The sequence below is a fragment of the Artibeus jamaicensis genome, unplaced genomic scaffold (genome assembly GCF_021234435.1).
Source record: "Artibeus jamaicensis isolate MK-2021 breed Jamaican fruit bat unplaced genomic scaffold, CSHL_Jam_final contig_233, whole genome shotgun sequence".
Taxonomy (NCBI): domain Eukaryota; kingdom Metazoa; phylum Chordata; class Mammalia; order Chiroptera; family Phyllostomidae; genus Artibeus; species Artibeus jamaicensis.
In genome coordinates this window covers 8,026,314-8,053,311 of record NW_026521486.1, presented here as the reverse complement: position 1 = coordinate 8,053,311, position 26,998 = coordinate 8,026,314, and the positions used below count along the sequence as shown (strand labels likewise).

At 54.4% G+C, this 26,998-nt stretch overlaps 1 protein-coding gene across 1 annotated transcript; it reads left to right on the top strand.

Moving 5' to 3' along the window:
* Positions 1–26,780, top strand: CSF2RB (colony stimulating factor 2 receptor subunit beta). Its single transcript, XM_037160395.2, has 14 exons — positions 1–275; positions 7,526–7,738; positions 8,489–8,660; positions 11,252–11,442; positions 14,726–14,877; positions 14,963–15,131; positions 15,671–15,806; positions 15,954–16,111; positions 17,760–17,899; positions 18,848–19,007; positions 21,774–21,864; positions 22,086–22,143; positions 22,972–23,069; positions 23,701–26,780. Exons 2-14 carry the CDS (start codon positions 7,663–7,665, stop codon positions 24,833–24,835), a joined length of 2,736 nt encoding a protein of 911 aa, XP_037016290.2. The 5' UTR covers positions 1–275; positions 7,526–7,662; the 3' UTR covers positions 24,836–26,780.
* Positions 26,781–26,998: the final 218 nt, after the last annotated feature.

Below are 26,998 nucleotides of genomic sequence, written 5' to 3'. Positions count from 1 at the left end.
AGGATGTGTAGGAGTTCCTGGGGAGACAAAGTGGACATTAGCAGAAGGAATGTTTGCAAAATCAGTTAAGACTTAGAATGAGAATTGACGTCCCGGAGTCCGCAGTTCTAAGAAGCAGGCAATCCTGAGAAAAGCCGCTGGCTCAGAAACAGGGCCTGGGCACCGCTTCCTCTTTCTGCTTCTGTTTTCCAACAACGGCAGCATAAATAGGAAGCGTGAGAGGCGCTCAGCCACCGAGACTCCAGCAGGAGGCTGGTCTGTCCCACCACGGAGAGGTACGGCCAGCTTAGGGGGCAGGCTGACTGGAGTGGGGTAGGGGGCAGGGGGGTGTGGGGAGACTGGGACAGAAGGGACAGGGAGAGGCTGGGGGTGTTGGGTAGGCAGGTGTGCTCTGGGGACTCAGGGACCTTGGGGTTTGACCTCTTGGAAAGACCTGAGCCCGGACTCCCAGGGAAGCTGGTGGGCGAGGAGTCAGCCTGGGTGCTGACCAGCTTGGGTGCTTGGGCTTGGGGAGAGGACAGGCCTCGCTGGTGGGCTTCTACTGCCCTGGAATGGTGCAGGGTGGAGGGTCAGGCCTGCGAGTCAGATGCCGGGTCCCCTCCCTCTCTGCTTTGTTTACTAAAGTGTCACTAGGTGTTGGAGGCAGTGGGAACATTTACTTTCTGCTCCGGGCTTGTGTGGGAAGAGCGCCATAGTACCTGATACCCCGTGGGGTGGTGGGCAGAGAGAGAGAGAGACTGGGAGCGCACGGGATGTCCACGGGACTCGGGGATGAGGGAACGTGAGACTGGGAGGCTGAAGGGGAAACCTGGAGCCCTCTGTGCTCAGGCCCAGGGCTTGGTGCGGCTTGGGAAGTTCACTTCAGAAAATGAGAAGGAGCCAGTCTCTTACTCTCACACATATTTTTCCTCCTCGGAGAACGTTTTTGCTATCACACTCGCCCTGAAGTGTTATCACTTAGCTGGTGTGTGTTCTGTCCCCCAGTGTGCCACCTGGGTGGGCGGGTGGGCGTCCAGGGCTGTCAGCACATTCGTGCAGGTGTGGGCATTGGCCCTGTGGCCGACAGGGCAGGAGTTGTGGGGTCCGAACCAGGGCAGGAGTCCGCGGGCCTCACCACACTGCCTTTAGTGACAAGTAGCCGGTGCGTGGTTTCTCCTCCTCCAAGGCCCTGCTATTTCGCGACCCGATTCTGATTCCCTCTGCCTGTCGCCCTTCCTACTGCCTAGTAGTTTTTTTTTTAATTAATTTATTTTAAATGAGTAACACCTTTCCTAGGACCTTTCATCTCCTCTTTCTTTATTCCTCAGTTTTTCTCACTCTGTGCTGTTTCACCAACACTACAGGCGAACGCAGTTAATGAGCGTATTTAACATTAAACAAGTGAATGCATGGGTAGCTGCTCTGTGAAAAATTGGAACAACCTGAAATTGTGCAGCAAAAAAGACAAAGTCCCGGTCGTCTCTGTCCTCCGGTCCCACATCCCACCCTCTTCATCACATGCATCCTTCCATTTTCTAAGTGTAGTGTATGTAGTCTTTCTTTCTTTCTTTTTTTTTAAATTCTCACCTGAGGTTATGGTTTTATTGATTTTAGAGAGAGAGGAAGGGAGAGAGACAGAAAGATTGTTGTGAGAGAGAAACATGGATCGGTTGCCTCCCATACATGCTGGGGATCAAACCTGCAACCTAGGTGTGTGCCCTGACTGGGATTTGAACCTGCCACCTTTCCGTGTATGGGACAATGCTCCAAGCAACTGACCACCCAGCCACAGCAGTATATAGTTTTTCCTCATACATCAATGGGATTATTACATACATATTGTTCTGTGACTTATTTTCTCACCTAATACTGTCTTAGCAACTTTCCACAATAATGCATATAGATTGAATTCATTATTAACCCTAAGATGTGTGGCATTTATTAGTGCGGACACTCCACAGTCTGCCCAGTCCCCCACCGACACTTGGGGTGTTTTCCCACACCTGTGAAAGCGATTTTGCGGCCCAGATCCCCAGAGGCAGAATTGCTGGGCAACAGGAGACTGCGCGTTTACTAACCTATAATAGCTCTTTTCAAATCATCCTCAAGGTAGCAAAATTAACAGATACCCACACGGTCATGCACAAAAAGGCTGATTTCTCTTCAGAAAAAGAATCTTTTAATTGGGTCCAATGTAACAGATGAAAACGATCTGGTTCTTCTTGGATTTTTGTCTCTGATTATGGGTGAAGTTTCGCGTCGTCGCCAAATGGACACCTTTGATGGCGCCCATGGAAGTGTCTTTTGTCTCCTTTCTGATGGGCTCTGTGACTTGGACGCCTTCACTTTAGAAACGAGTCAGTCTTTTGTGGATTAACAATTTATTTGCATATGTCGAAAAAATATTCTTCCAGATGATCACTTGTCTATTTTTTTCCACCACGTGAAAGATACCTTGTTTTATTTAAAAATGTGTTCATTGCTTCTAAATCAAATCTGTATTATTTTTTACTTAGCGCTTTCTAGATTTCGTGTTCAAGCCCTAAGGTTAAAGATCTGTTTGTGATGCTTTCATCATTTTAGTTTGATTTTTAGATCTTCAATCCACCTAGAATTTAGAGAGGAGGGTAATGTGTAAAGTAATAAGTTAACTTATAAAGTGATCAGCTAATTGTGGCAATGTCACCGATGACGTGTGTGCAGCCTCGGTGGCTGAAACGCCATCATGGCCCCCTAAAGCCCTCCTTGCTGGTTTTCCTTACTGTATTCTGTCCCATCTGCCTATTATTATCTTCCCTATTATTTGTATAGCTAATAAAGCGAGTCTCTCATCTTTGGTTTGTTATGATTTACAATTGGTCAGTCACACCCATTAAAAATCCTGTTGGAACTTGTTTTGGAGTTCTGATCCAGACTGCATGGAGTTTGGAGATGATTGGGGAGAAGACTGCCGACAAGGGGCAGCTTCTCCTTTGTGCCTCTGACCGGGAGGGCCCTGTCGTTCTCTCTGCCTCTGATGGAGCCACAGGTTTCCAGTAGATAACCAGACACGCCAAAGACCTGTCCGTCCTCTCCTCATTCGCCGTGGTTTGTTTGTTTGTTTGTTTGTTTGTTTAGTCAGGAATGGTTTTTGTACCAAATGGCGTTCGTATCAATTACTTAGGAGTGTCTATCAAGATAAACTTACCCGCCCTGGCTAGTGTGGCTCAGTTGGATGGAGCGTCAGCACTGTAACTGAAAGGTTGTGGGTTCAATTCCCAGTCAGGGCAGATACGTAGGCTGCAGGTTCGATCCCTGGTTCAGGCGTGTGTGATCCCCAGTCTGGGCACAAGCAAAGAGCAACCAATTGATGCTTTTCTCTCTCAAATCAATGTTCTCTCTCCCCCTTCCTCTCTCTCTTTTTCTCTCCCTGGAAACAATGAAAAAAATGTCCTCGGGTAAGAATAAAATAATTTAATAATAATAATAATAATAATAATAATAATCTTACCCATTTTTCTTCTCCACTCTATTCATCTGTTTCTTTTTATCATGAATAGATTTCTCAATGGCTCTCTGCCAGACTACCCTCTGAAACTGTTTTTCTCTACAGTAAACTTGGTTTGTTTGTTTGTTTTTCCATTTCCAGCTTTCATTCCTACCATTAAAGTTCTTCACAAGTTTGGGAATTTTGGTGTGTGTGTTCATTTTGAGCGAGAGAGTATTTGGTTTTTCTCTTCTCTGTTCTCCCTCTCCCTCCTCTCCTTCCCTCTCTGTCATCGTCCTGCCCCTGTGGTTACCTTGACTCTCAGTGACCATACACACGCTCTTCCAAAGCAGACAAGTTCCTTGGTAGGTTTTCACTTCTGTGCTGTCACCCCAACCTCACAGCCAACTGTCACATTAAAATCATCTGATTTTTGGATTTAATACTGGTATCTTGTACTGATTTATTTTCCTTCTATTCAGTAACGATTCTTTACTTAACTGTAAGTCTTATTGGTTTATTTTCTTACCACCGATTCCAGTATCACATGTTTTCTTTCTTTCTTGGATTAAAAAAAAATACATCTGAGAGTAATTTTTCAGAAAAGATGTAAAACCCTTTTTTTGGTCCTTACATTTCCAAAATGTTGTGGGGGTTTTTTGGCCCTTGAACTTCAAAGTAAACTTGACATTTTATGAGTCTAGGTTTAAATATATTGTCTCTCCATACTTTCAAGACAGCACTATCTATCTAGAGTTCAGAGTCACTAACTTCTTGAGAAAATCTTTCCCACCTGACCCTTGCTGCATTAAAAATAATCTGTTTGTTTCCTTCCTTCTGGAAGCTTCTAGGATTACGCTTTTATTCTTGGATGATTGAAAGTTCAGCAGTATGTGACTGGTATCACTATTAAAAATTAATCTGGCTCCTCACTTAGTGAACTGTCATCTCCTTCAAAGCCCTGTGATGTTTTCTTCTGTTTCTAATTGTATCTATTTGGGGGCACAAGGAAACATCCCCAAACGACAGTCAGTGGTTTAACAATACAGAAGTTTATTTTTCTCTCACATAAAAGATGTCTAAAAGTAGGCAGTTTCAGGCTGGTGCAGTTGCTCCACAGTGAAAAGACGGATGCAGGTTTCCCCCTTGCTGTTGCACGTAGCTTTCATCCTCAAGGTAACCTCATGGTCCAAAACGGCTGCTGGAGCTCCGACCATCACTTCCAAGTTTCAGGCTGGAAGGATGTGGAAAGGTAGAACAAAAATGGACCTCTCCCACCTGAGCCAACTCTCTTTAAACAACCTTTTTTAAGTAGCTCATCCAATGTGTCCACTCACATCTCCTTGGACAACCTTTAGTCATGTGACCACACTCAACAATGAGAGACTGTAGGGAATAGTCGTTTATTCTGTGCAGCCAAAGTCCCAGATAAAACCCGAGCTTCTGTCAGCTCGTTGCCTGACACTGTCCGCCATACCCGCCCTCAGCTCTCTCTGTCCTCTGCTCGTAGACGTCGGAACTCCTGGGTTTCATGGCCAGGTCTCAGCTGCCCTTGAGGGCGTTCCCTCTCCTTGTCCTTTCGCTCTGTCTTTAATATGCACCATCACAATGTAATTGTTTATAGTGTCTGTTCTGTAATTTGGCCCATTACTGAGGTTTTTTAAAATTATGACTATTTCACCACCAAATTCCAAAATCTCTGTTTGTTCTTTGCCTAGAGGCTTGTCCTTCTGAATGGCCGTCATTTCCCAGATCTCCCTGGGGGCGCCAGTTCAGACGTTTGGAAGTCCTGGTGTGTTGGGGCTCTGTTTGGGTGGGCACGCCCGCAGACGTGTCTGCGAGAGTGTTGGCTCGGGTGCGGCACAGGAGACTGGGAAACACCACCGCTGCCGATGGAGTGGTCGAGAGCACAAACTCTAGCGCCTGCCTGCTGTGGCCTTCGGTCCCAGCCTGTCTGTCACCAGGCTGTCACCGTGGACCCTTTACCTCTTTCCTCAGTGATAGAGTGGGGATTCTCATAGTAACCAACACACGGATTATTAATATCTGTAAAGCCCTTTGAACCCGGCCAGGCTCATGGTCAGAATTATTTTTTTTTTAGATTTGATTTGTTTATATAGAGAGACAGGGGAAGGAAGGGAAAAAGAGAGGGAGAGAAACATCAGTGTGTGGGAGACATATTGATCAGCTGCCTCTCACAGGCCCCCAACTGGGGCCCTGGCCCTCAACCCGGGCCTGTGCCCTGACTGGGAATCGAACTGGTGACCCTTCGATTTACAGGCCGGCACTCAATCCACTGAGCCACACCAGCCAGGGCTCGGTCAGCCTTTTATCACTGTTAGCCACTAACAGGAATTCTGTGTGTGAGTGATTTTTACGTGTGTGTTCTTTGCTGACACTAACTACTTTTCACCATTTACAATGTGAAGACAGCTATCTGTTCTCTGTGTTCTTGCTGCGGACATGACTTCGTCCCCTTGTTCTTTGCTTTACGGTCTAGTTATTTTTATAAAATATAGAAAAATTTGCTTTTATGTACTTTCTGTCAGCCTTCGTCTCTGATTTCTTCTTCTGCTTTTAAGTTTGCACAGTTTTAAGGTATTCACTTCTATGGTTTGTGAGTTTAATATGCTTTGACTTCTTCCACTTAAATTTTAAAAAGGCCTGATATTCGGGGACTTGTATGAGAGAGGGGTTTGGGCTGATGCACTGTATGCTGTTCAGTTATCTTAGCGCTTCCTCCAATTCCTCCCTGCTGATTTCCTGTCCCTCCTTCACCAGAGAGCCCATCCTTGGGCAAAACAGACTTTGTCGGGTCTGTGGCCATTGATCTATCGTGTGTGTGTGTGTGTGTGTGTGTGTGTGTGTGTGTGAGAGAGAGAGAGAGAGAGCACAACACACTCCTTTATTTGTCAGATCTTTCTAGTACATTTTGCTAGTGGGTTAAACCTCCTCATCTTTAAATATCTCATTGACTCTCCCCAAAAATGTTTCTTTCTATCGAGTTTTTGCAAAAAAGTTTCAGTTTTATAAGACTCGTGTTAACCCTTTAACTTATTTCGGGATGAATTGCTTTCTTTACATGCGTAGTCTTTCTAGCCATGATAAGACCCCAGTAAAGCACTGTTCTCGGGCCAGTGCCAGGGGCAGCCCGCACAGCCTCGCACTCGCCCACCCTGGGCACTGCCCCCCCCACCCCCCGCAGGACGGGAAGCGGGCCCTCTCTCCCCAGCTCCCAACAAACCCACTCCTCTTTCTTGCACCCTAATCAGCCCAAACGGTCTATAAACATCATCGCCTTTGGTTCTCCTCATGACAACCCTGTGAATGACATGCGTGCTCATGGACACTTCACAGAGGCACAGTGAGGTTCAAAGGGCGTGGGGGAGTTAGTCCGGCCCCCGGCCAGAGCAGGCCAGTGCCTGTGTTGAAGGTCAAGGTGGCTGAGCACAGAGTACTGCTTTTCCCAGCAGGGTGGCTGCTGGTGTGTGAGGGTGTTCGTGTGTGTGTGTGTGTGTGTGTGTGCATGCGTGTGCACGCAGCTCCCACAACTAGAGCGAAGTTTCAGGCCATCTTCCTAGGGATGGAAAGAGGAAGTCCCCAGCCTCCTGCTGAGAATAGGGAACTGGCGTTCAGACAGCCGTGTGGGAGGAATGCCGGGAACCCGGGCAGAGGTGGGGAGAGCACCGGTCCCGGGGGTGTGAGTGAGCACGTGATCACACCCAGGGGAGGACGCCGTGGCCCCAGCACCCGGCGAGTCTCCAGAGCAGACGTAGGTCAGTAGCCACGGGGCACTCAAGGCAAGCCAAACACCAGGCCTCCCTCTCAGGGTTCCCCACCACCAGGGTACTGCGCGGGGTGCCGGGTGCCCCGCCCGGTGGGAGCCCACGCCTTCAGAGGTCATGAGTGCTTCTCGCTCGTGGTCACACCCAAGGACACTGAGGCTCAGGGGACGGGACTCTCCAGTGGGGGCTGGAGCCCATGCATCAGGGCTACTCCTGGGTTTGCCCCAAAAGTGAGCTGAGGCCCTGGGGATACAGGACTGGGAGGGGCAGCTTCCCAATGACGTTTCCTCCGCAGGCCTGGAGAAAACGAGTTCTGGAGGGAGGATTCACAAGAACAGATGACAAGGCTATAGTCTGGCCCCCAACTGGGGAGGGACACAAGATTCCAGGCCAGGAAGACCTGGACCCTGCTCATCCACAGCTGACCCGGAGATGGCGTCGCCCTGGTGGCTGCTCTTCATGACCCTGCTGGCTCTGTGCTGGGGGCCCAGCATGGCAGGGGCCCCAGGTGAGCTGACGTCCCTCCCCACCCCCTCCCCTCTCAGTCTCACTCCTCGCTGCTGGACCCCCACACATTCCCCCCCCCCCCCAGGCTCCCAGTGACTCCGGCCTCCCTTCCCTCTCTCCTTTTCCTCATTTCTTTTCTCTCCCTAACCTTCCCAGGTGCCCCCCACCCTACATCCTCCCACACCCCTGCCCATTCTCTCAGGCCTCCTCTAAAGTCCATCTCGGCTTATGCTTTTTCTCTGCCCACATTTTTCAGTGTGGCATTCGAGGCCTCTGACCTCCAGGCCGGCCCTTCCAGCCTTTTCTCTGCCCCTTCTCTTGTCCCCCCTTCCCCACTCTGCTCTTCTGACGGTGGCCTGACTGATGCCCATCTCCCTGGGGCCCCCTGACTGGGGGTCTTTTCCTGCTTCAGCTCCAGCAAACTCCTCCTGCTTGGAGGCCCAGCTGGGCTGCTCCTGAGGCTCGTGAACCCTGCTTCTCCAGGGCTCCCAGGGAACTCGGCTCTCTGGTAACCATGGGAGCCACATTCCCTTTTCCAGCCATCAAGCCCGGCTGCTAACTGACAGGAGGTCCGAGAGCAGGGTGGGCCCGGTGCCTCTCGGTGGGTTTGTGCCTCTCCTCCCGGGATGCACCCAGGGCTCCAGGAGCAGGGTCTGTGCCAGGTGCACGTCCCTGTCCTGGGGCATCAGGGACACAGCAGGGGCTCAGGAAATGCACTGGGAATTAACTAGAACATTGTGCTTCTATCCAGACAGGGGAGGGGAGAGGTGTGACCCCCTCCTGGCCTCTCCCGGGCCGGGGACCGTCCCACTGCAGACCCTGCGCTGTCACAATGACTACACCAGCCGCATCGTGTGTGGGTGGGCCGACACCCAGGATGCCCAGCGGTTCGTCAATGTGACCCTCTACCGCAGGCTGAATGAGTGAGTGGCGGGGGCACGGGGCTGAGGGCAGGGCGGGGCTGCCGTGCCTGGCTGTGCCCACGGGGGGCTGCACAGAGGACGGAGGAGGGAGGCCTAGGAGCTCCAGCTCCGTCAGGTGGCCTCCGGGCAGGGGTGCTGGCGTCTCACACCAGGGTTTCCAGGGAAAGCATCTGCGTTAATGTTGTTGCTGCCGATGGTGATAATCTTCCCTAATTTCATCACAATGTAGCAAAGTCACCCTGCGCAAGTTCTGCTTTAGAGACCGGCAGGGCAGGGGTAGACTGCCCAGCTCACAGATGAGGAAACCGAGGCTGTGGAGCTGAGGTCCGCACCTCCGCCCAACCACGTGGTGGCTGGAATCCTGTGTCGGGCCTGTGGGGGTGGGCTCCATGTGTCCCTGAGACCCTGAGACCTCCAGGTGGAGGGGTTTGTCCTTTCCCCTCAGGGCGTCTTCAGGGCCTGTGGCATTTGGCGAGCCGCCTCCCACCAGGCTGGGATTTGGTGACAGTCTGACTCATAGTGATAGGAATAATTAAACTGTCAGCATCCCAGGGATGGGAGGACCCCTGGGGGGGTCACTCTGGGAAGGAGCCACTGTCACAGCCACAGCATGGCCACTCAGCCCTCCTGCCACTCTCCCAGAAACGTCTACCTTTCCTTCTCCACCCTCCCCATTACTGCCGCCACCGCCCGCCCTTGGCTGTGACCGGCTTCCTCCTGAGCTGAGACACCAGGCTCCCAGGAAGGAAGCGCCAGCCCCTGCGTGCTCTCACTGCGGGGCCACACGCCGGCCACCTCCCTGGACCTACCTGCAGGGAGGGATCCCCCGCAGTGATTCTGCAGCCAGCTTCCCCCCACCCCCCGGTCTTGCTGCTGAAGGACATCACTGCCACCATGGTCTCCACTCTTCCCTGTGCTTTCAGTGGACCCTCCCTGGGATCATTCGCAATTGCTGAGCCAACGTGCCGGACCCCCACCTCCAGATGCCAAGAAGGGGGTGCAACTCCAGGCCACCTCCCTACCCCATCTCCTCCCGTCAGGGCCCACTCTCCGCCTCCCTTTGTAACAACACTCCACTGAAGAGTTGTCCCAGCCTGTGTTCCCAGTGTCCTTCCAGTCAGTCTCTCCCGAACTACTGCCCCAGGATTCTGTCGCCCCCAGCAGGCCGCCCAAACTGCACCTGCCAAAGGCAGCAAAGCCCTCCACTGGGGCTCAGGCTAATGGTCAGTCTGAGCTTCTCCCCTCTGGACCCGGAGCACACCTGACTTGGACTGACCACAGGGTCCTTCTGAAGCCTTTTTCTCTCCTGACTTCTGGCCACCACACTCATTCTTTGTCCTGTGTCTCCCTGGCCTATTCTTTCTGTCTCCGAGTCTGCTCCCTTCTTTGGTTTTGAACTTGAAGAGTGTGATGCCCCAGAGCTCAGTCCTGCAGTCTTATATCCCGACCCAATGGCAAAGATCCAGCCTCAGGCTCCGGGTCCCTCCCCGCTCCCTCCAGCCCAGACCTCCCCCTGAGCTGCAAGCCAACAGGATTGCCTGCCTCTCCACATCATCCCTTAGAAGACAGATGTCCTCAACCCCAAACATCCTCAACCAAATTTCTGCCCTGTCCCCCGAAGACCGCTCCAGCTCCAGTCTTGCCATCTCCCTTCACTAAATGGGGGCTCCGAGTGGCTCAAGCCCAACACCTGGAGGGTTTTGTTGATGTTTGAATCTCTCTACCACCTCTCCTTCCCCGCTGGAGCATCTAACCAGTCTGCAAATTCTGTCAACTTCATCTTCAAATAGAACATGAATCCAGCCAGTGCTAACGCCACCGCACTGGTTCGAACCATTTCCTATCACTCGGGATATTCCACGAGCCTCCTAACTGCTCCTAACTGCCATCCTTCCCGACCCTAGCCATCCACAACCCAGCAGCCAGAGGAGTCCTTGCAAAGCACGTCAGAAGATGTCACTCCTTTGCTCACCACTCTCTCATTTTTCCCTCTTACAGTAAAATCCAAATTCCTTAAACTCTCTTCAGCTGGTGACTTCCTGTCGCCTGACTCAGTTAGACTCCTAGACCTTCCCGACTTGCACACACTGCTCAGTGTCTGACTGCCTACTCATACACCCACTTCTCCGAGCCTGCCCCAGGGCCTTTGCACCTCCTGCCCCTCTGAGCCTGCCCCAGGGCCTTTGTACTTGCTGTTTCAATGACCTGAAATCTCCTTTCCCTGGAATGAGCGTGGCTCCTCCCCCACCTCCTTCAAGTTTCTCCTCAGTTGGCACCTTTTCCGGGAGGCCTTTCCTATCGCCCCTGTTTCAAATTGCACTCCCCACTCCAGTGCTTCTGGGCTCCTTGTCCTTTCCGGCTGCGCCCGATCGCGCACAGTCTCCTCTGTTTGGCACACGACTTATTTCATTCAGCTGTTTCACGTGCGTCTCCCTCCAGCAGGATGTCGGTTTCAGGGGCAGGATTTGTGGGTGTTTTGTCCACAGCAGGGCCCCTGGCCCGGGACGAAGCCTCGCACATGGGAATCACGATGATGCCATGAACGAGCGGTTCCTCTTCGCGCTGGTCTAACCCGTGTCCTCCCCTGGCAGGAGCCCCCCGCAGCCGGTGTCCTGTGAGCTCAGCGACGACATGCTCTGGTCAGAATGCCCCTCTCCTCCCTGTGTGCCCAGAAGATGCGTCATTCCCTACACGCTGTTCGTCAATTCTGACAAGGACAACTTCTCGTTCCAACCAGACAGGCCTCTGGGCGCCCAGCTCGCCGTTACTCTGAGCCAGAATGGTGAGACCTGGGGTCCTCGGCTGGGGATGGGCCCCAGTGAGGACAGCAGCCCCGGGGGGGCTGGACTCCCGGGGGTGGGCCAGCAAGGGATGGAGACGCTGGCTTGGCGGTGCTTTGGTTTTTTGAGGGAAGAAGTGCAGTCCCCTTACGATGAAGGTGTTGGAGCAGGAACACTGTGGGGAGCCCGGATAAAGTGGCCCCCCGGCCCTGGCCGCTCCCCCGGTGCTGAGCCATTGCCTTCCGGCACGAAGGCTTCCCTTCCAGAATCTTCTGATCCACTAATGACTCGCCAGCTCATCCCACCCACGGTCTGCAATAGCCCGTCCTACAGAGGAGGCCCTTCAGACCCAGAGAGGTTTTGTAACTTGTCCAGAGTGCCGCCACTGAGCAGAAGTGACAATTCTGTGTCAGGCTTGCCAGGTGCTTCCTGTACGTCAGAAGGACCTCACAACCTTCTAACTGCCCTCGCTGCGTGGCCCCCAGTGTCACACGATGGCCCGGGACAGCCCATGGTCTTCATGGTCACTTTATGTAAATAGTTAGGCTTCCTTTGACCATACAGTAGACAAAATTGTAACCAGTGCTTTAATCTCATTCATTCAATTTTATTTCACTCAGAATGAGCCTTAAGTAAAGACGGAGGAGGGTCATTTTTTCTAAACCCTCCCTCAAAGACATTTTTTCCTTGCTTTTTAGACAGATGGGGGGAAGAGGCTTGGGGGGCAGCAGGGTGAGAGAGAAACACTGACTGGTTGCCTGTCACACACGCCCTGACCAGGAATCAAACCTATGACCTTTTGGTCTACAGGGCAACACTCCAACCAGCTGAGCCACCGACCAGGGCAGAGGGTCCTTTTTAAAAGTTAATGTCCACATGGCAGGAAATTGCCGATGGCTGGCTTTCAGGAAATACTGCCTGAGGTTATTTCCCAGTTACAGTAGCATATGGTGCCGGGTGCCATTTCTTTTACCCCAATTCCCTGATGGTGAAACTGAGGCTGAGAGAGCAAGGGACTTGTCCAGAGTGACTCAGATCTGATTTCTGACTTTAGTGTCCCAAACACGGGCCATCCTGTGGTGCGCCTTGCAAACGTCCGATGGGAGGGCTTGGCCGTGGCTGCCTGCCTCTGTCCCCGCAACACAAAGCTGTGTCTGGAGGAGCAGGCGGGTTAGACCAGGCGGAATGCATTTCAGACTGTGTCTCACAGTGTGGGTTCAATGGCTGAGAAAGAGCCCTGCCCCGGGTGCTGTGCACAGGCTGGGGCTGGAGGGGGAGCACCAGGTACGGTCTGCAGTGATCGTGCCCTGAAGGCAGGTCATGCCACACACAGAGGAGCGGTGGGCGAGGAGACCCTGGGAGGTTGGGACGGGCTTTCCAGAGGCACAAGCTTTGCAGGGAGACCTGCAGGGTGGGTGGGAGAAGAGAGCGGGAAGAGCAGGGGAAGCAGCGTGTGCAAAGGCCGCGAGACTCGGGAGTGTCAGGCAGGTTGGAAAACCCGCTAATAACTTGAGTCCCGAGAGCATCAGCGTCAGGAGGGCCAGACAGTGGCAGGAAGGCCGGGGCAGTGAAGGCGGGGGCCTGGCCTAGAGAGGCCTGTGCCCTGCAGGGGCATTTATAGGTCAGAGTCTAGGCGATGGAAAGGCATTGAAAGGGCATGACAGGGACAGGTGTGGGTGTGAAGAGGCCAGCACGGCTGGATGCACACGGTGAACGGCTCGGGGAGGAAGTGGCAGGAGATCGGAGCTCAGAGCGTCACCTGGGTCCTGATCCCGTGGAGAAACGAGGAGGATTCACCTGGGACGGGGCAAGGGGTGGGGATACGGCGATCTAAGTCAAAGCTGGGATGTGCCTGCAACACATCCCTTAATCTGCTCCTTCACTGAGCACTACGTACACCAGGGAAGCCCTGAACAAGCCTGGAAGGACCCCTGCCCTTGTGAAGCTTATGGCCTGGGAATGGGGAAGGTATCACAGTGGGTACAGGGACACCAGGAAATGGGGCATGAGGGGCCCGTTTGCCTGGTGGAAGTCAGGTCCACCTCATTTATTATGGCAACGAGTCAGGGAGGCTGTGAGGTGCTGAGGAGGGGGCGGGATGCACCTGGCAGGCTCGGGGCTCCCACATTTGGAGATCTGGATGTTTCACTTCCTCAGTCAGTTTCTCCATCTGTGAAATGGGCTGGTGGACTAAAGCCTCTCAGGTTCGATGACTAGGCCTTCCACTGGGCTCCCAGTCAGTTCAGTTGGCAGCAGCTTCCTAGAGCCCCACGCAGAGAAGGACGCCCACTCCGTGACAGGCTGGGGGGCTGGGAGTGCAGGGGGGACCAGGCATGCCTGGTGTGGCCATGGGAGGAAGGGGGCACCCTGTGTCCGCCGCTCCGGGCTCATGTTCTGCAGGCTCCACTCTGACCACGTTCCTCGCCCAGCCTCAAATGTGTACACCTTATTCAGGCTTTCGTTGAATTCTTTGTGTTTGAAAGCCACCCCTGGGCAGCCAGACACAGAGGCTTCACGGTCAGGGCCTGACCAGTCACTCGTGAAGCTGCCCACGCTGCCCTCGAGGCCTCCACAGGGGCCGGCTTGCTGTGGGTGGAGGGACGGGATTCATGAGAAGGCCCTGGGGGTTGCCGCCTGTCTTCACTCGCCTCTTCGTTCGCTTCACCCCCCCAAATGCACTGAACCGCTGCATCGAAGGCCCTGGGGAGAAGGGAGGGGACCAAGGGCCACACCCTGCCACCCACCAGCTCCTCTGCCATTGGGGAGGCAGATGGGGAAACACAAACCCACCAGGGTAAGGACCATATAGTTGATGATGGTGGAACTGGAAAAGGAGCAAAGATTCTGCCTGGTGGAGGGGATCCAAGAAGGTTCTAGAAGAGGAACTCTCATGCTGGGCACTGAGAGGTGCAAGACCTAGGGCAGGTGGAGAGGGGGAGCATAGAGAGTAATGTGAGCCACAGCGCCCTCTGCTGGGTGGGGAAGGACACACAGCATCCTGGGCAGTGGGACCTGGGGACTGAGGGAGGCTGCATTTCCAGTTTAATTGCTGGCGCCTTGTATCAAGGCACAGCCATCTGCACAGCCTTTATCCACTGAGTCCCCACGGTTTGGCAGAGGAAGGGCCTGACGCCCACAGAGGGCTGGGGTTGGTCCGAGGTCAGTCAGCCAGTGGGGCCAGCGCTCCTCCCGGAAACCCCGGCTGTCCACACAAAGACCATGCAGGGCCTTGACCACCTCGCTGCCGCCCAGCCCCTCACAGTCCCTTGCCCTCCTCTCCCTCAGTGCAGCCCCCCGCACCCACGGACCTCCGCATCACTGCTACCACAGACCACTTCCAGCTGACCTGGAGTACGGCCCTCGGGTGTTCCCAGGGCCAGTGGCTGTCAGACCTGGAGTTTGAGGTGGTCTACAGGCGGCTTCAGGACTCCTGGGAGGTAGGGACCCCGGCCAGCTCGGCCCTCAGCCCACAGGGACTAGGCCCAGCCGGCGGCTGCTCCAACAGCCCCTCTCTCCTGGCAGGATGCCTCCACCCTCTACACCACCTCCCCGCAGGCCGATCTGGGGCCGGAGCACCTCCTACCCAGCTGCACCTACGTGGCCCGAGTGCGCGCCCGGCTGGGCCAGGGCTCCAGGCTCTCTGGAAGGCCAAGCCCGTGGAGCCCAGAGGTTCACTGGGACTCCCAGCCAGGTAAGGGGACAAGGGGAGGCGCTGTCCCTCTGCAGGGAGGGCGGCTCATTGGGCTCCGAGGCAGGAGTCCCACGGTCCACACTGCGGACTCTGCCCACCTACACAGGGTGTTTAAAGTCGCCTCCCTGGGCCCACCCGCCCCAAGAGGCTCTGTAGAGGCAGCCCAGCTTGCTCAGGGCCCTGGTGTCTGCACACTGTGTGCCTTGTAATCATGACACTGGGGTCACCGTTTCATCCTGAATGGCGGCGTTTGCATGAAACCTGCACCATGGGCAGACAAACACCATTCCTGCGAGAATCCCCAGACCCCGGCACTAGACACTGTCCCCACTCCCATGGTGGCGGAGGGGCTGAGGGTTCACAGAATTCACTCTCTGTCCTGTGGGCGCACAGCTGGCAGGTTCAGGCTGAAGTCTAACCCCTGGCCTTTTGGGCCCCAAAGCCCAGAAGTTCCCTGGAGTGAGCCCTGAGGTGGGCAGCGGCGGAGGGCTGGGGAAGGAGTGGAGGAGTGAGTGAGCGGGGGACTGTCTCCCCTCCAGGGGACAAGGCCCAGCCCCAGAACCTCCGGTGCGTCTTTGACGGGGGCGCCGTGCTCAGCTGCTCCTGGGAAGTAAGGTCCGAGGTGACCAGCTCCATCTCCTTCACCCTCTTCTACAGGTCCGGCCCCGACGCAGAGTGAGTGTCCCCTTCCTCCGTACCCTCCCCTCTTCCCCAGGCCACCCCCTCCCCTGGGTGCTCAGCAACAGCCACAGCTCGTCCCGAGGTCCCACCCCTCCCGAGGTCCCTGCCTCCTGCTGCGCTCACTGCTGCCTTGACCCTCAGGGAGAAGGAGTGCTCCTCCGTGCTGAAGGAGGAGGCCCACGGCCCCCACACCCTGTACCGGTGCCAGGTCCCCGTGGCCGACCCCCAGAGCCACAGCCAGTACCTCATCTCCGTTCGGCCGAAGGTGGAAGAGAAGTGTATAAAGAGCTCTGAGAACAGTGAGTTTGCCCTCAGCCTTCCAGCGAGGGGACAAGGGGATCTTGGGACAGTTGTGTGTGTTGTGGATGTAACCTGCATAAACTCAGGGCTCCTTATGTCCCTGTCTCTACATTTGTCGCTTTGAAGAAACTCAGTCCAGTGGGTAAAGTGAACAAAGCTCATTAGAATCTTCTCTTTAAGTTCTCAGGGAGCATTAATACAAAAAAGCCCTGGCTGATTCGGCTCAGTGGATTGAGGGCCGGCCTCAAACCCAAAGGTCGCCGGCTGGATTCCCAGTCAGGGTGCATGTCTGGGTTGCAGGCCAGGTCCCCAGTAGCGGGTGTGCATGAGGCAGCTGATCCATCTCTCACACATCCATGTTTCTCTTCCTTCCTTCCCTTCTCTCTAAAAACAAATAAATTTTAAAAATAATGACAATGGCAACTAGCATGTAAGAAGGTTCACTGACCTTCCCCGGGAGTCCAATGCCCTTCCTCCATTCCTTTGAGCTCTGCCTTCCTGTCCAGTTCCTCCCAGGCACTGAATCTCCAGCTCTCAGCCTGCTCCTCCCACCAAACTGTTCCTTTAGTTCCCGGTTGGGTTTTCTGCTTTCACGTTTCCGGAGTCCCCCCCACGGATCCTTTCAGTCTTCACAATAACTGACCTGGGATTCACTGCCTCACGTGGGGGCTGGGGTGGGGGCGAATCAGCCCACACTCCTTGCGGGTTAGTATCCCTGCTTCCGGTTATGCCGCGAGTGCCGTGCAAAGGAACCCCCGCGTTGTCTGAGGACGATCAAGGTCTCCCACCCACCTCCAGGCTGGAGCCCATTTGTCCGAGTCACCGGGGTTAGGATCCACCACTTGCTCTCTGGGGATCGGCCAGGCTACAACCTTGACCTCTGCCCCTCACTAGCTGCCTGTCCTCAACAAGTGACTAAGTGCTCTGGGACTCAGCTTCTCTGTCTGCAAACTGTGGCGCGTTACTGGCACCTGCCCAGAGGGTTGCTGCCAGACTAGAGGGAACTAATTCACACGGGCTGAGCATGTCTAAGTGTCTCGAACACAGTCACGGCTCTAGAACAGAGCCAATTATAGTGGTTTTATTTTTACTTAAGTATTTTGAGTACCGTATTTTGCCATGTATAATGCACATGTTTTTGGCCCAAATTTTCAGGGAAAAAATCCTTTCATTTTAATTTTTTAATTCAATTTTTATTTATATTTAAAAACAAACCTGATTATTGTATTCCAGGATATTATTTTGCACACGGATATCGTTATTGCTTTCTAGAATTACACTTTTGATGCATACGCATAAATAAAAGAATTGAAAATATTTATATAGATACAGAATTAGTACTACCCACCTATAATGTACATCCTTATTTTTCCCTCAAAAATTTGGGCAAAAAAAGTGCACGTTATACACAGCAACATACGGTAACCTGTGCTGTGGGTCCCCTCACCACAAAACAAGGGAGACTCCTCAGCAGCCAAGAACAGGGCTGCTCAGGTCAAACCGGGGGAGATGGTGACAGTGACCCTGGGGTGGGCGGGGCCTGAGGTCCGGGCCACTGGAGACAGCACCTGGGATCGACACAGAAGGCAAGGGACGTCCCCTGGGAGGAACATAGGCACAACGCCCCTAAAAGTTTCCTCCCCCCAGTCCAGATGGCGCCCCCGACGCTCAGTGTGACCAAGGACAGAGACGGCCACGTTTTGCGCTGGGAGGTGGAGAAGATGTCCTTCTCACACATCATGCACGCCTTCCAAGTCCAGTACAAGAAAGCTGCGGTCTCCTGGCAGGTGCGGGCATGTGCCCTGGAGGGTTCTGTGGTGGCAGGTGGGGGCGACCTGGGAAGGTGCCTCCTGTCAGAGGCCTGGCTCCTGCAGGTGACCAGGCAAAAGAAGCCACTGGCACTTGGTGGTCACAACCCTGGGCGATCAGTGGCTCACTGTCTCATCCCTTGGAGTGAGATTCGGAGAGATGATGGTACTTGGCCGGTGTGGACCCAGGTGGCCCTGAATGTCGAAGCAAGCACAGAAGTCCAGGCAGGGAGGGCTGCGAGGTGCTGGGTGAAGAGTTCTCCAAGTCAGGAAGGGGGCGTTCCTTCCGAGGAGTCCCATCCGACAGGAACGCGCAGCCTGCCGCTGGCACTGCAGGCAGGGCCCCGCCCAGGGCGAGGTCGCGGCCCCAACCCCCCAACCCCCGGCAGCCCTCCGTCCACTCGCAGAGCCTGAGGCTCCCCAGGGGGCAGACCAGAAACCTCAGGGCCAGCTGCAAATGGAGAAACTGAGGCCAGGAGGGGATGGGTCAGTGGTGGATCTGGGGCTAGGCCCCAGGCTCCTGAACCCCTGTCTTAGATCTGGAGTCTAGTCACCCTGCGCGGCAGTCTGGGGAGGTCACAGATGGGGTCCTGGCTGTCCCTGAGGAGCTGGGAAATTGAGGCATCTCAAGATGAGGATGGAACAGGGTGACCCCGTAGGGTTTCTGGGCCTTGGTGTCATCATATGTCACAGGGGCCCATTGCAAGACGTGTGGCCCCTGGTCCCATGGGAGTGCTCCCTGTCTCTGGGAGTAAAGGAGGGTCCCTCCCGGTGGGGGTGTCCTACCTCAGACCTGGGGAGTGTGACCCCAGCAGGGGGCTGACGGGCAGCAGAGACTGGGGTGCTGAGGTGGGAGGGGAGTGCAGCCATGCCCGCGTGAGCCCGGAAGTTGCCTCGGCACCCCTGCCGACACGCCTGCACCCCCAGGAGAGCAAGACTGAGCGCCTTCCCAACACCCGCGTCATGCCGCTGCCGTCCCTGGAGCCCTCCGCCAGGTACCAGGCGAGAGTGAGGGTCAAGCCTGACAGCGGCTACAACGGGATCTGGAGCGAGTGGAGCGCGGAGTGCTCCTGGGACACCGACTGGGGTACGTCCGTCCGTCTCCCCGCACCCACGCGCCTCTCCTGCCATAGCCGGGCTGTGGTCACGCACGGCGGTGATCAAGACGCAGGGCTGTGACCCCACCCAGCCTGAGCGCCCTTCGCTCCCATGTGTCGCCCGTCACCTGGAGTGCACCGCGGATGGCAGTGAGGTCCCGATACTCAGTGTCATTTCGTTATTAACCTCAGACGTACAGAGTGGCGGTGAGGCAATGACAGGCTTGACAGAGTGCCCCGCCCCTCGATACTTACAGCGCGCACCTGCGCCACACCCAGTCGTTACAACGTTAAGGACTATATTCCCTATTCTGTGCGTACATCCCTGTGACGATTTTGTGACTACAGATTTCTGCTTGTCAATCCCTTCACCCTTTTCACCCAGCCCTCCACCCCCTTCCTCCGTAACCATCAGCCTGTCGTCCGTATCTATGAGTCTGCTTCTGTTTTGTTGGGTTTTGTTCTTTAGATTCCACTCGTAAGTGAGATTATGTGGTTCTGTAGTTGCCTTTCTCTGTTTGATGTATTTCACTTAGGATAATACATCCTGTGTCTACCTGGGCCTTCCAAAATGGTGAGAGTTCTTTCTTTTTAAGGCTAAGTAATATTTCATTATATATATATAAACCCACTTTTCTTTACCATGTTTTCTGTATCTGCTTGCTTATTGATGGGCACTTGGGTTGCTTTCATAGCTTGGCTATTATAAATAATGCTGCAATGAACATAGGGAAGCATGGGTTCTTTCAGACCAGCGTTTTGGGTTTCTTTGGATATTCGCCCAGAAGTGGAATTGCTGAGTCATAAGGCAGCTCCACTTTTACTTTTTGGAGGAAATTCCATGCTGCTTTCCACAGCGGCTGCACCAGTCTGCATTCCCACCTACAGTGCACAGGGGTCCCCTTTTCTCCATGTCTTCACAAATACTTGTTTGGTGTTTTTAAAAAAGTTATTGATGATGGCCATTCTGACAGGTGTGAGGTGGTATCTCACTGTGGTTTTAACTGGCATTTCTCTGATGAGTAGTGAGGTTGATAGTGATGCTGAGCATCTTTTCACATGTACGTTGGCCACCTGGGTGTCCTCTTTGAAGACACTCCTATTCAGGCCCTCTGTCCACTCCCCCTTTTTAAAGATTTTATTTATTTATTTTTAGAGGGGGAAAGGAAGGGAGGAAAAGAAGGAGGGACACATTGGTGTGAGAGTGAAGCATCGATCAGTTGCCTCTGGCATGCGTGGACCAAACCCACTGGCGGACCAAACCCACTGCATGCCCTGACCGGGAACGGAACCAGTGACCTTTCACTGCGTGGGACAACGCCCAGCCAACTGACCCGCACTGGTCAGGGCCTCGTCCACTTTTTAATTGGATTGGTGTATTTTTATTATTGTGTTGAGTTGTCTGTGTTCTTTATAAAATATGAGTATGCTGTGTGAAAATATGAATATTTATAAAGTAGGAATATGAATATGAAGATATAAAGATTTATAGGTTGTATCATTGGGGAGTACCTTCTTCCATTCAGTAGCCTTTTTTCACTTTGTTGGTGGTTTGCTGTGCAAAATCTTTTTCATTTGATGCTGGCTCTTTTTTTTTTCTTTAGCCAAGGAAACATATCAGAAAAAATATTGCTAAGAGAAATGTTAGAGATTTTACTGCCTATGTTTTCTTCTAGGAGTTTTATAGTTTCAGGTCTGACATTTAAGTCTTTAATCCATTTAGAGTTTATTCTTGTCTAGGGTGTAAGAAGGTGGTCTAGTTTCTTTTTTTTTTTTTGTATGTATCCATCCAATTTTTTCAACACCATTTTCTGAATAGAGTCTTTACCACGTCGTATGTTCTTGCTTCCTTTGTCAAATATTAATTGAGCATGTAGGCATGGGTTTATTTCTGGGCTCTCTCTTCAGTTTCATTGATCTATGTGTCCTTTTTTTATGCCAGTACCATGCTGTTTTGATTCCTGTAGTTTTGTAGTATCATTTGATATCAGGTAGGGAGATACCTCCGACTTTGCTCCTTTTTTCTCAAGATCATTGTGGCTATTCACTGTGGCTGATCACTGTGGTTCTGTGAAAATATCATTGGTATTTGAATAAGAACTGAGTTGGCTTTATTGACTTTTTGGAGTAGTGAGGACTTTTTACCAATGTCAACTCTTCCTCTCCTTGGACATGGTGTCTGCTCCCCCTCATCTGTATCTTCTTCTACTTCTTTCTTCGATGTCTTTCAGGCACAGAACTTTTACCTCCTTGGTTAAATTTATTCCTAGGCATTTTATTTTTCTACATTGTTTTTAAGACGTAACACTATTGCACACACAATAGAGTATAGGATAGTGCAAACACAACATGTTTATGCCCTTAGGGGACCAAATCATTTGTGCGACTTACTTTATTGCAGAATTTGCTTTATTGTCGTAATCTGAAACCACACGTGCAGTATCTCCAGGGTGCGCCTACATAGGACCCTCTTCGGGCTGGCCCCATGGTTTCCATGGGCTACAGTCACCCCTGCCCCCACCCCAGGCACCTCCTGCTACTGGAAAAGATCTACCCTCTTGTGTCCTCTTTAGCACTGAAATATTGGTGGCGGGGTGGGGGTGGGTGCAGAACAGTGCCCCCTTCTTAGCCTGTGTCTGCCCCCCCTTCTCCACCCCATACTCCACCGGCATTGACCTGGCCCCACCCGCCCCAGAGCCCCAGCCTTTCTGTCCGCAGGTGTTAATGCTCCTCTTTCTTTCCTGGCTACCTGGTAGTGCTGCCCACGTGGGGCCTGGCCTTCATCCTGGTCTTCACCACCCTCACCTTACTCCCGGTCCTGCGCTTCTGTGGCCTATATTGGTACAGGTAAGGGGCCCCCATGACAGGTGGGGGTAGGCACACCCAAGACCCCAGGGGCCACAGGGATTCCACAGCTGATCACTCCAGTCTCTGCTCTGCCCCCCACTCCCTGGGGGATCTCGGGCAGATCTTGTCCTCTCCTTGGGCCTCAGTTTCCCCTCTGAATGTGAGCATAGGCAGCTGCCCTGAGGGCTCCGGTGGCTCTCACCTCCCTGCTGTCTTTCCAGGCTGAACCGGAAGTGGGAGGAGAAAATCCCCAACCCCAGTAAGAGCCACCTGTTCCAGGTAGGATCTGCCGTGAGGACAGCTGGGGTGGGGAGGGCTCCTGCGCCAGTGCCCATGTACCCATGCCACTCCTCCTTCCCTTCCCGGGGGGGCTTTGAAAGTGGGGCATAGGTGGCCCCGGGAGGGGGCTGGAAAGCTCTAGGAGCAAGGCCAGCACCTGCAAGTTCATCCCTAAAGACCCCTGGGCCCCCCAGATACACAGGTGCCCTGCCTTCAGGGGCCCACGTGCAGCAGGAGAGAGCTGAGGGTGGGGATGCTGGAAGGGCAAAGGTGGGCCCAGGAAGGGGCTAGGTTTACTGAGGGTGGGTGGGAGGCAGAATGGCTCCCCAAGGACAGGACAGCAGAGCTGAGCCTTGAGCGATCTGAGTGGTGCCTGGTGGGAAGGTCACTGTAGGCAGAAGGCACGCGGGGCCACGTCATGAGGGATGGAGATGGGGGGATGTTGGGGCTGGAGACCCATCGCAGGAGGCTGAGAGGACCACAGAGCGGAGGAGCCCCTCGGCCAGGCAGGGCCAGCTCTCCGTAGGGGGGTCTCTGCGAGGCCAGTGTGGGCAGTCTAGGGTGCGAGCCCAGAGGCAGCAACCCCCCAGATGAGCCTCACCTGAATAGGGACCCTGCCCTTCAGTGCTGGAGTGGAGGGCCCCAGCGAGGTCCCGGCCCATCTGTGGCCTCTCCTTCCGGTGTCAGAAAGCCACATCTGGTCCTGACCATGCTGAGATTTCTCCCGTGTCTGAGGGCTCCCCGAATCCCTCGTCACCCCACAGCCATCCCCCACCTTCACCATCTTGAGGTCCCACCCCCAGAGGTACAAACGTCCTTCTCTTCCAGAACGGGAGTGCGGGGCTCCGGCTCCCAGACAGCATCCTCACCTGCAGGAGCGCCTCACACGGGGGGCCGTGGGACAGCCCCTTCCCTGGGCTGGACAGGTGAGTGTCTGGGCCTGGGATCCCCGGGAGGTAGGAGGGTGGCCCCAGCGTGCACCTCGGAGGCTCAGAAGGGTTTCCCTCTGGCCTGCAGCTCAGTGTGAAACAAGGGGCCTCCCCACTGGGTGGCTGGAAGAACTTCCTGATGCCTAGGCTCACAGCAGCCGCAGCTCAGGTCTGACTGATAAGCTCTCCGTGCCCTGCTCCCCACACGGCTCGGCCTCGTGGGGTGGCCAAGGAGCCACGAATCCTTCTGGTCAGCGCCTGCGCCACCAGCTCTCCACTAACCCTCAGGAGAGGGCGCTGTACACCAGGGAGGAGGAGCGTGGGAAGGACTGGGCCCCGGAGGGAGCACATCAGGGAGCAGTGGGGACAGCGGCGCACCTGAGAGAGGAAGCCGTGGATCAAGAGCACGGAGGCTGCAGGGCCGGACTCACAGGGGGACGGAAGGAACGTCTGGTTTCCTGCCCTGAGTTCCGCCCCCGATGCCCCACAGCCCCAGCCCTGCTCTGGGTTCTCTGTGAACCCTGATGATCCCAAACCTCCCGGTGCCCCGGCCCCCACAGCCCCACCTGCATGAACCTCAGTTCTGCCCAGGGCGGGCCCAACATCTCCATACCTGTCCCTCCCACAGGGTGTCCCCTGTGGACGGCGTGCACAGCAAGGTGTCACATCTTACTATAGAGGACCCTAACCTTGCCAGCGACTCACCGTCTGAGCCTAAAACCACCCCAGCCACTTCAGACCTGCCCGCGGAGCTGCCCCCAAGCCTCCAGCCCTGCCTGCCAGCCGCCTCAAGCAGGCTTGAGAGGAAGGTTTCTGGCTTTGACTTCAACGGCCCCTACCTGGGCCCACCCCACAGCCTGTCCCTGCCGGAGCTCGTGGGCCCGGAGGTGCTCCCACAGACGGGCGTGAGCCACGAGCCGCCGTCCTCAGGGTCCCTGGAGTACATGTGCCTGCCTGAAGGGGAGCAGGTGCAGCTGGTCCCGCTGGCCCAGGTGCTGGGACGGGGCCAGGCCGGGGGAGCAGAGAGAAGGCCCTGCCCCGGGGCCAAGGAGGCGAGCCCCTCCCTGGAGGCAGGGACAGACACTGCGCCCCCCGCACCTGCACTCACGCTCACGTTGTGGGGTCAGGGCATGAAGGGTGGCCCCACAGCTCTGTCTAGTGGGGCTCAGGGCCCTGAGGGTGACACCATGGTCTCTGATTACGTCAGCACTGCAGACCTGGCACTCACCCCATCCACAGGGGCACCAACAGCCCCCTGGGTGCCCCCTCTCAGCCTCCCCTCAGACCAGAACCACAGCCTCCCTCCTGTACTGGCCGGCCAGCCACCTGAGGCCTTGGCCCCCATGACGTCAGTATTTGACAGCTATGTGGAGCTCCCTTCGGCCATGGGCCAGCCCCCTAAGCCCCCTCTGGGCAGTCCTGCCCCTCCCATAGCCAGCAGCCCCATCCCGAGCCCCAAGGAGCCCCGGGTAGAGGTGACCCCAGTCTCCCCACACCCCGAGGGCCTCCTGGTCCTGCAGCAGGTGGGCGATTACTGCTTCCTCCCTGGTGTCGGGTCCGGTGCGCTCTCACCCCAAAGTAAGTCCCCTTCTCCGGAACCCTGTCCTGAGATCAGGGACCTGGACCAGGTGTTCCAGGTCAAGAAGTCTCCGCGTCAGTCCATTCCCCAGGTGCCTGCCATTCAGCTCTTCAAAGCCCTGAAGCAGCAGGACTACCTGTCGCTGCCGCCCTGGGACGTCAGCAGGCCTGGGGAGGTGTGCTGACCCCTGCAGCCCCCGGGGGGGCACGCGTGGAAGGGGCGTCTGCCTTCCCTCCCGCCTGCCTTCCTCTCACCAGCCTCGGGTTTTTTCCACCCTCATTTCTACAACGCCACAGAAAGGAGACCAGAAAAATGAGTGAACCACCTAACTTCTCCCTTGGCCTTTAGCAAGGTCAAGCTTCTCTCTCCCCCTGCACCCCTCCCCTGTCCCACTGACACACACACAGACACACACACACAGTTTTCTTTCAAGTTCGCCTATTTTTAGGTTCTGAATTATTAGAACATTCCATACACACTCATTTCGTGTGCCCTCATTTTCTTTATTACCAGGCTTTTGCTCATTTCTTCTTTCTCTTTTCCCTGCTTTAGTATTAGAGTGAGGTCCAAGCGAAGCATGTTCTGAGAGGTCACGGCTCAGTCAGGGCCTATTCTGAGGCGGGCGTGACAGGCCGTGTAGGAGGCCCTGTGTCCGCAGCCTGTTTGCAGCAGGTGCAAATGCCAGATCCAGGCCAGGGGCAGGGGGCGGGGGCACAGGGGCAGTGGGGCCCCGGGGGTCCGGGGCTTGGCTGAGCAGCGCAGGACTGCACCTGCCTTCCACCTGCCTTCGTCAGGCACTGTGGCCCCAGATGTGGTGGCCAAGCACCGTTATGTGACTCCAAGAAATGGGTGTGGTAAGAGGGTGTGGTTAGGAAGAACCATTCTGAGGTTGTGGGAAGCTGGGCAGGTCTCAGCTAAGTGGCAGGGAGGGTTGGGGCCATAGGGCCTGCGCCGGGGGTGACCACCGACCTGCTTCCTGGCGGACTTCCTGCACCCAGGCTGGCGGGACCAGAAAAGTCAGGAGGAGAGGGGCGCTCGGAACCCACGTCTGCTGTGGGCAAGTTAGAAGAACTGCTCCGTCCTTTTTGCAGAAAGGCCTGCAATGCCCACAGCCAAGTTCAAGGGGCTTGTGGCCTACGTCTAGGCCTATGAAGGGATCACAGTTCTTTTAAATCTTTGCCTTCCTGCTAGGCAAAAATTATGGCATTAAATTATTTTAATTTTCATTATCTAATAACTTTCAAGTTTGCACATACTTTTTTATCTCATGGGCCTTGTTTTGTTTGCTTGTTTGTTTGTTTTGTTTTGTTTTACTGGGCTATGCTCAGGGAGGACTTGGTTCTGTCAGGTGCTCGTCTTCTTCTGATGAAGATTTTAAAGCTGTTACGTATGGTCTTCCACACACGGTGCTTGTTGTGTTTCCCCGGCATAGGATTTGCCTCTGAATGTGTACGTGGGGCTTGTGGGCGCCCACAAAGCAGAGTTTCCTGTTCGGCCTCCCGGGGAACACCAGCAGGGCCCCACAAAGGCCTTCCCGCTTCCAAAGTGCACTCGTCCTAATTTATTTTTTCTAGTTCTTTCTGGGTTTCAGCCTTTTCATGTAAAATGGTCATGCTTTTGGAATGCACACACAGGAGCTGAGAGCTAGCCTCTGCTGCCTTCTAGCGAGTGGCCCGGGGGTCTTTGCATTACTGGTTGGATCTCCTGTTCCTCGTCCATGTGTATGAAATGCCAGTTTTACGACACAGAAAGTCCCTGAATGTGCTCAGTCCATTTCTAGGCTTTGGACTTTATTGTTCTCTGAATGGCACCTGCCACTTTGATGGGTCTTTCTAGCTTTATAAGTTTTAACATGTGGTAGAGCAAGCGTTCTTGTTACTTTTTGTTCACAAATCCCTGTTCATCTCAACAATGTTTGTGGGTGAGGAAGATTATACACGACTTGAATATTCACCAAGAGTGAAATTAATACCAGTGCTTTTTGTACATTCTAAAGTAGAAACCTATGTTACGAGTGAATGAGGGAAACCTACTGTATCAGAAAGAAGTCCTAGACGTTAATTCCAAAATGTTCAGACATTGTTACCTAGGAAAAAATTGCAATAAAATGTTTTTAATTCTAAAACCAAGCCCTAAACTTATGTGGCTGTGTCAGAGTGGTTGGGGAAGGGCGTGACCTGAAACCTCAGTTGCACTGAGAAGGCTGAGTTTGGGGGAGAGGGGAAAGGAGAACAGAGGCGCTGCCCCGAACAGGGTGAGAGGCGGGGGAGCTGCTGGGACAAGCCGGGAGGGAGTGGGGGGAGGAGGCAAAGGGGGGCGTAGAAAGGGCATACTCATGCTAAAGAAA